At 40.2% G+C, this 8,970-nt stretch overlaps 3 protein-coding genes across 3 annotated transcripts; all 3 read right to left on the bottom strand.

Annotated features, from left to right (window-relative positions):
- Positions 1–258: 258 nt before the first annotated feature.
- On the bottom strand, positions 259–2,308 carry LOC108109424 (sulfhydryl oxidase 1-like). The gene has a single exon (XM_017217923.2). It carries the CDS (start codon positions 2,131–2,133, stop codon positions 463–465), a length of 1,671 nt encoding a protein of 556 aa, XP_017073412.2. The 5' UTR covers positions 2,134–2,308; the 3' UTR covers positions 259–462.
- A 216-nt stretch (positions 2,309–2,524) lies between these two features.
- On the bottom strand, positions 2,525–5,947 carry LOC108109418 (sulfhydryl oxidase 2). Its single transcript, XM_041819166.1, has 2 exons — positions 5,473–5,947; positions 2,525–3,786 (listed from the first exon to the last, which is right to left on the bottom strand). Exons 1-2 carry the CDS (start codon positions 5,945–5,947, stop codon positions 2,525–2,527), a joined length of 1,737 nt encoding a protein of 578 aa, XP_041675100.1.
- Positions 5,948–6,626: 679 nt separating this feature from the next.
- Positions 6,627–7,832, bottom strand: LOC108109416 (sulfhydryl oxidase 1-like). Its single transcript, XM_017217913.2, has one exon. The coding sequence runs from the start codon at positions 7,830–7,832 to the stop codon at positions 6,627–6,629; it is 1,206 nt and encodes a 401-aa protein (XP_017073402.2).
- Between the last annotated feature and the right edge of the window lie 1,138 nt (positions 7,833–8,970).

The following is an 8,970-nucleotide window of genomic DNA, read 5'->3' as shown; positions in this document are numbered from 1 at the left end:
ATTTGGAATTTTAAGGTGTGAATGCAAATCGATTAGAAATGTAATTACGAATTCAACGAGATATGACATTCCATTTTCCGATTATTTTTGGCTTTACAATGAGAAAAATACGTTTTTTTGAGTCGCACAATCAGGGTGAACCAAATTTACGCACTTTTGATTTTTGCCAAAAAATCCGTATTTCGATAATTTTTTGCTTTTCAAATACTTACATTTTTGGGCAAGAAAACAGGATATGCCAAATTATGAACTATTGAAAAAACTAAAACATTTTTTTGCAAAAGTTGGTGAAAAGTTAAAGTTTTTTAGATTTGAAAGCGAATTGAGATATAAGATAAGTCAAGTAAGTATATAATTTTTATTTTTTTTAAGTGCATAACTTTTTGAATAGTTTACAAGGCCAAATACCAATTGTTGAGATTACATAAATTATTAGTTAATTTTTCTTTAGGATACTAAAGTTCAATCGTATCCCCGCGGGGTAGGAAGCCCGTAAAAGCTTACGTTTTTAATATCGTAAAGGTTTTTCAAATACTTAAGAACTTCATCAGTCCGCCACTGAGAGTTAGCGTCTCGGCAGGTTGGGCAATTCTCTGCGTTGGGAAACTGAATCTTGGGGAACTTGGGATCCTCCGTCGTATCACCAGCAATACGTTGATTGACTTCGTTGTGAGCTGCCCAGAGCCAAAGGATCTCCTCGTCATAGGTATTCACTGCACTCATATTACGCCGTACGGCCATCTGTTGAAAGTGCTCCGAGCAATCTGTGCAGCCAAAGAAGTATTTGGCGAATCCATAAATAGTGTTTAGTATTGAGCCCGGTGAAAAGTAGTTCGGTGGCTTAGCGGACTGCACTGTCAAATAGTGAAACAGTGTCCACATGGAGCAGGTAAAGCCGCGGAGCAAGGGACGTGATCCGATGCAGCCAACATAGCGCCGTCCTTTAAAGACCTTCCGACCCTTTTCTAGCGAATCAACTAGCTCTCCGAATTCAGCTCCTTTGATACTCAGCTTAGGATCTAACGAATTATGCAGATCAGACAGCAGTAACTTTCCATCTTTGTTCAGCGGATTAAGATAATTTAAGACCGTAATGATAGTCTTTAGGGCAATCAGATTAGTACCCTCTAGCACGGGCCATTTACGAAGTTCAATGTGTAGAAGTTTATCAATTGCCTGTTCTAAGTCGGCTCGATAGACCTTGAAGGGCGGTTTTAGGACCTCGTCAAGGATCGCTTGATGTTGTTGATCCAGAAACTCAGTAAAGTTCGAAGCTACAGGGATAGGTAGCGGTGGATCTGGCTTGAAGTTGAGGCTCTTGAGGAAATCGCCAACGGAGGTGGCATAGGCTTCATATGTTTCCAAAGAAGGTGACAATAACTGGGCCTTTCCACTCCGATCAATGATGGCCAATTTCTGATTGGATGGTTCTAGTCCAAAGTTGGAAAATAGCTGGGCATCCCCAACAATCCTTACGGCAACTTCTTTATACGGCAGCAGTTCAAGCAGTGTATCCCTGCCAATCTTAGAATCATTCGGCTGAAGGACCAGGGCAATGTACTGTACAGGACTCTCCGAACTTTGATAGTCCAGGAAGAGGGTCTTGGCAGAATCGCTTGGTTTTACAGGCTTAAAGTTGGGTTGTCCGGTTCCATAATCATTCTGGGATACCAAATCAGCCAGAGCTGCCTTGATAAACTTTGGATCCTGACTTTGAATGGGTGATCCCAGATATTCCAGGTTCTTTTGTGTATCAGGACCAAAGAATCGCAGTGAAGGAGTCTGTCGAATATTGAAATCCCTGCATAGCTCTGCGTTTCTCTCCTGAGCACAATCTACGCCATAGATCCGAAGAATACGTCGCCATTTGTACAGGTCACGGGAAAGGGTCTTGAAGATCGGTGCGAAGCGATGGCAATCGCCACAGAAGCTGTTGAGGAACTGGACCAGCTTGTTGTTGTTCAAGTCGAGAGCCGGCCTCAGTGATCCGATATCCAACATAATCACATTGTCTGTATCGCTATAGAGACTCGCCTCGTTTGCCGACTTTCTGGCATTAATCCGGGCTGGTGTTACCTCGGGGGTGAAGAGTAGCAGGCCATAAAGTAGCGTCTTGAGTAGCCGCCGAATCATTTTCACTCACTGTGCTCACAAGTCAAATGAGCTACTTCAACTGATTCAATCGCAAGGGCTCTTTGGTAATTATAGCCGCATTTGGATTCGCCCTGCTCCGGTTGTTAAAAGTCCCCCTCCCTCCTTCCACCACAGCCCTGCTCTATCTTCTCTCAAAACAGGTTTTCTTAATTTTGTGACTCGCTATTCTATCCAGGCACACCCAAAAGATTCATGAATTTCATATTTATTTATATGTATATTATATGTAATCATTAAGAACAAGTCCAAAGTGACATCAGTGCAGGAAGAGTAAAGAATATATAGAGAAAAATTGTCCGAAATATTATGGATTTGGTTATACATTATTTCATTAAGCTTATTACAATTTTATTAATCTTTCCCCTTTTAATTATGCAGGTATTCCAAAAGAGCTGATATTTTTGGAACCATAAATCCGTTTCAGGTATTTTAGTACCTCAGCCCTATTCCACTTTCTTGGTTCAGTCATATAGCAGGATGGACAGTGTTTCCTCTGTGGAAACTGCATTTTCGGGAACTTCGGATCCTCTGTGGCATCGCCATACAATCTTTTATTCACCTCATTATGAGCTGCCCACAGCCAAAGGATCTCCTCGTCATGCGTTTTCACGGATGCTATTCTTCTTCTCTTGGCCATCTTTTGAAAATGCTTGGCACATTCCGCGCAGAAGAAGAAGTACTTGGCAAACCCGTAAAGTCCTATTATCACAGAGCTGGGCGGATAAGTTCGTTTCTCGGCAGCCCTTACGGTTAGGTAATGAAACAATACCCAAAAGGAACAGGTGATGCCTCGCGCAAAGGGCTTAGATCCCACACAGCCGATGTATCGCGTTGCCGAAAACGGTTTCTGGGGGCCTTTCTCGGCATCGTTGACTTTAGTCATGAACTGTTCTCCAGTGATTTCATCATTCGACTTTACATATTTTACAAGGCTCTCCATAAGATGCTTTCCATTTTTTCTCAAAGGACTGTATTTATTGAACACCCTCATAATGTGGCGAAGAGCCTTTAACTTATAGCCAATTAGAAGTGGAGCTTTTGGTATTTCGATGTGTATGATTTGGTAGATAGCTAACTCCAAGTCAGCTTGATAGACTGTTGGTGGTGAATTCAGGACTTTGTTCAATATATCATTATCCCTCCCTTTTTTCATTGACATCGTGGGAGTTTTTGTTGTTGGCAACCTTGGAATACTGGTGTGTCCTTTCTGCTGCAGAAACTGAGCAATGCTGTCCACGTAATCAAATCTACTTTGGCCAGAAATGGTTAAAGATTGCACATTTCCACTTTTGTCTAAGAGCGCTATCTTCTGGCCAGTTGGTTTTAGTCCGAAATTGGTAAAGAGATCTTCATTTTTAAGAATTCGGACTGCCACATCGGGATAGGGTAGCAGATCGAGAACCGTTTCTATTCCAATCTGGGATTCCGGTGGCTCAAGAACAAGCAAAATATAAGACACCTTCCCAGCATAGCGATTGAAAATGCTTTCCTTTGTTTCATTCGACTGAATGGGCTGAAAGATGGGCTTAAGTTCGTTGGTTCCACTGTAGTCATTTTTGGCCAATAAACCAGCTAGCTCTGTCACAATATCCTTAGGGTCAAGACTTTCTGCACCAACTTCTCTACCAACATCTGAAGGCGATTTGATAAAATTAGAGGGAAAATAACGCAACGTAGGTGTGCGTTCTATCTTAAATTCTCGACAAATGCTCACAGTTACTTGTCGGGCACAGTCCACAATATAGATCCGCAGAACTCGATTCCAATCCTGTAGCTCTACGGCCATTTGCTTAAAATATGGCGCATATCTTCGACAGTGTCCGCAAAGCGCGCTCATGAATTGCACTAGTTTTCCACGGCCTGGTTCGGATAAGTCTAAGGTTGTTCCGTTCACAACATGAACATTATCAAATTTCGAGTATATACTCTCTTGCTCTTCAACTATCTGGGCACGAATAAGATATCCTCCATTAGAAATCAGGATAAGGATAAACGGAAGGCTTACACCAGACGATAACCCGAAGAGCCGAATCATTTTTCTGGCAACTAATTTCAGTTTTTCTACCTAACTTGATGTGTTACATAAAAACAAGTTAATTAAGCTCATTAGCCTCGCTTTGTAGTTTTAAGTGTAAATAATTGGTAATCGTTAGTTTTGGTGGATGAAGAAGACTGAGGGATTGGAATTTTAAGTTTATATTTATTTTATTTTAAGATCCAGTTTTTAACGCCATTTTTGGTACGTCTTTTCCAAAATTCTGGAACTTGCTCAGATTTTTCCTTTCGTACGCCGTCTTATTACACCTTTTTCTTCTGGGGCCACTGAAAAAAAAGGATCACTGAACTGAATGGTAATCAAGTCGTGGAATTCCCAGAACTAATGTCTCCCTCATTGATTGAAATATAATATGATTATATTTAGCTTTTCGGTTGTTAAATTCTTAAAATATTTCCCTTATTTATAACTGCATTAGGTGGATATTCCATTAAAACTGAGATTTTTAGTACTGTAAATCCGCTTTAAGTATTTCAGTACCTCAATCATGTTCCATCTATTCGTTCCACCTATATAGCAGGATGGACAGTGTTTCCTCTGTGGAAATTGCACTTTTGGAAACTTTGGATCCTCGGTAGCATCGCCAGACAATCGTTGGTTAACCTCATTATGCGCAGCCCACAGCCAAATGATCTCCTGGTCATACGTTCTCACGGATGCTATTCTTCTTCTCTTGGCCATCCTTTGAAAGTGCTTGGTACATTCCGAGCAGGAGAAAAAGTACTTAACAAGTCCGTAAAGTCCTATTATCACAGAGCTGGGTGGATAAGTTCGAATTTCGGCAGCCCTTACGGTAAGGTAATGAAACAACACCCAAAAGGAACAGGTAATGCGACGCGAAAAGCGCTGAGATCCCACACAGCCGATAAATCGCGTGGCGGAAAACGATTTCCAAGAACCTTCCTCTGTTTCGTTCACTTTAATGAAGAACTGTTCTCCAGTGATTTCATCATTCGACTTTACATATTTTACAAGGCTTTTCATTAAATGCTTTCCATTTTTTCTCAAGGGACCATATTTATTTAACAGCCGCATATTGTGGCGAAGAGCCTTTAACCTATAGCCAATAAGAAGTGAAACTTTTGGTATTTCGCTGTATATAATTTGATAGATAGCAAGCTCCAAGTCAGCTTGATAGATTGTTGGCGGTGAGGTCTGAACCAGAAACTGAGAAACACTGTCCACGTAATCCGAACTATTTTGGCCAGAAATTGTTAGAGATTGCTCTTTTCCATTTCTATCTAAGAGCGCTAACTTCTGACCAGTTGATTTTAGTCCGAAATTGGTAAAGAGATCTTCATTTTTAAGAATTCGGACTGCCACATCGGGATAGGGTAGCAGATCGAGAACAGTTTTTATACCAATCTGGGATTCCGGTGGCTCAAGAACAAGCAAAATATAAGACACCCTCCTAGCATAGCGATTGAAAATGCTTTCCTTTGTTTCATTCGACTGAAGGGGCTGAAAGATGGGCTTAAGTTCGTTGGTTCCACTGTAGTCATTTTTGGCCAATAATCCAGCTAGCTCTTTCACAACTTCACTTGGGTCAAGAGTTTCTGCAGCAACATCGCTACCAACTTCTGAAGTCGATTTGATAAAGTTAGAGGGGAAATAACGCAACGTAGGTACGCGCTCTAACTTAAAATCATGACAAATGGTCACAGTTACTTGTTCGGCAGCACAGTCCACAATATAGATCCGCAGAACGCGGTTCCAACCCAGTAGTTCTATGGCCATTTGCTTAAAATATGGCGCATATCCTCGAGAGTATTTACAGTTCCTGCTCATGAATTGCACTAGTTTTCCACGGCCTGGTTCGGATAAGTCTAAAGTTGTTCCGCTCACAATTTCAACATCATCAAACTTTGAGTATGGACTCTCTCGCTTTTCAACTTTCTGACCACGGTTCAAATATCCTTCATTTAAAATCAGGATAAGCGGAAGGCTTACACCACACGATAACCCGAAAAGCCGAATCATTTTTCTGGCAACTAATTTCAGTTTTTCTACCCAACTTATTGTTTTACATAAAAACAAGTTAATTACTTTGAAGTGTAAATAATTGGTAATCGTTTGTTTTGGTGGATAAAAAAGACTGAGGGATTGGAATTTTAAGTTTATATTTATTTTATTTTAAGATGTAGTTTTTCAACGCCATTTTTGGTACTTCTTTTCTTAAATGTCGGAACTTCCTCAGATTTTTCCTTTCGTAGATATATTTTAAGAACCGCATTAGAACTTCTCGAAGCCATCTGTTATGGTTGGTTGTGCACTTTTAACAGTTTTTCATTTAGGGCCACGGAAAAAAATGTTCACTGGACTATATTCCCTCATTGATTTAAATATTATTGCTTTTGATTATATTTTGCTTTAAGGTTGTGAAACTGTTTAAATATTTCCCTTATTTATGGCTGCATTAGGTGGATATTCCATTAAAGCTGAGATTTTTAGTACTGTAAATCCGTTTTAAGTATCTCAGTACCTCAGCCTTGTTCCATCTATTCGTTCTACTCCTATAGCAGGATGGACAGTGTTTCCTCTGTGGAAACTGTACTTTTGGGAACTTCGGATCCTCTGTGGCATCTCCAGACAATAGTTGGTTCACCTCATTATGGGCTTCCCACAGCCAAAGGATCTCCTGGTCATGCGTTCTCACGGATGCTATTCTTCTTCTCTTGGCCATCTTTTGAAAATGTTTGGTACATACCGAGCAGGAGAAAAAGTACTTAACAAAGCCGTAAAGTCCTATTATCACAGAGCTGGGTGGATAAGTTCGAATTTCGGCAGCCCTTACGGTAAGGTGATGAAACAATACCCAAAAGGAACAGGTAATACGTCGCGCAAAGTCCTTAGAGCCCACACATCCGATGAATCGCGTGCCCGAAAACGATTTCCAAGGGCCTTCCTGGGTTTCGTTCACTTTATTGAAGAACTGCTCTCCAGTGATTTCATCATTCGACTTTACATATTTTACAAGGCTTTTCATTAAATGCTTTCCATTTTTTCTCAAGGGACCATATTTATTTAACAGCCTCATATTGTGGCGAAGAGCCTTTAACTTATAGCCAGTTAGCAATGAAACTTTGGGTATTTCGATGTGTGTGATTTGATAGATAGCTAATTCCAAGTCAGCTTGATAGATTGTTGGCGGTGAGGTCTGAACCAGAAACTGAGAAACACTGTCCACGTAATCCGAACTATTTTGGCCAGAAATTGTTAGAGATTGCTCTTTTCCACTTCTGTCTAAGAGCGCTATCTTTTCGCCACTTGGTTTTACTCCGAGATTGGTAAAGAGATCTTCATTTTTAAGAATTCGGACTGCCACATCGGGATAGGGTAGTAGATCGAGAACAATTTCTATTCCAATCTGGGATTCCGGTGGCTCAAGAACAAGCAAAATATAAAACACCTTCCCAGCATAGCGATTGAAAATGCTTTCCTTGGTTTCATTTGACTGAAGGTGCTGAAAGATGGGCTTAAGTTCGTTGGTTCCACTGTAGTCATTTTTCGCCAGTAATCCAGCTAGCTCTCTCACAACATTATTAGGGTGAAGACTTTCTGCACCAACTTCTTTACCAATATCTGAAGTCGATTTGATAAAATTAGAGGGAAAATAGCGCATCGTAGGTAGGCGTCCTATCTTAAAATCACGACAAATGCTTACAGTTACTTGTTGGGGGGCACAGTCCACAATATAGATCCGGAGAACTCGGTTCCAACCCAATAGTTCTACGGCCATTACCTTAAAATATGGCGCATACCTTTGACAATGTATACAGTTCCTGCTCATGAATTGCACTAGTTTTCCACGGCCTGGTTCGGATAAGTCTAAGGTTGTACCGCTCACTATTTCAACATCATCAAATTTCGAGTATAGACCCTCTTTCTCTTCAACTCTCTGGGCACGAATAAGATATCCTCCATTAGAAATCAGGATAAGGATAAGCGGAAGGCTTACACCACACGATAACCCGAAGAGCCGAATCATTTTTCTGGCAACTAATTTCAGTTTTTCTACCTAACTTCTTGTGTTACATAAAAACAAGTTAATTAAGCTCATTAGCCCCGCTTTGTAGTTTTAAGTGTAAATAATTGGTAATCATTTCATTTGCATGGACGAATACGATTTTCAAGGAGTAGAACAATTTCAAGAGCTTTGAAAACACAGAAAATATTGTGGATAGAGCTATGAAGTAGTACTAATTATCACAGAGAAGGATAAAGAGTTTTAGTTAGTGATGATACGATTTCCTTTGGTTTGGCACTGATTTATGAAGATCGTGATAAAAATGTTGTGACAAACAATTGCAGAAAAAGTTTGAAATTAAAGTTTTCATTGGACAAATTCACAAGAGAAACAGTGTGACCAGATATAACCAAAACTAGAGATTGAACTTTTATATAAAGAGCCACATTGCGATATATCGGTATTTTAACACTGATAAATACTCATTATTTTCAGTACGTTAAGAAAACAGAGACATTTACAGACATTTTTGTGCATTCTCACTCTACATCAGTAATCTGTGGCATCTAACCAAGCTTACTTCCCTTTTCAATTTAATATCCTGAATGACCCTGCTGCTATGCTAATTGGATGTAAATGAGTCTAAACGATCCCAATGGGTTTTCAATTATCAAAATAAATGCCAAAATACCAGCAGGATGTTGGCACACACAAGGACTCTTTAGAACAAACTCCCCCAAAAGCACACACACACATGCAACAAGTTAGCCAGAGCAACAAGTTTGATAATAGT

This window comes from Drosophila eugracilis, unplaced genomic scaffold (assembly GCF_018153835.1).
Source record: "Drosophila eugracilis isolate 14026-0451.02 unplaced genomic scaffold, ASM1815383v1 contig_47, whole genome shotgun sequence".
Classification (NCBI taxonomy): Eukaryota; Metazoa; Arthropoda; class Insecta; order Diptera; family Drosophilidae; genus Drosophila; species Drosophila eugracilis.
This window is presented reverse-complemented; position numbering and strand designations above follow the sequence as displayed.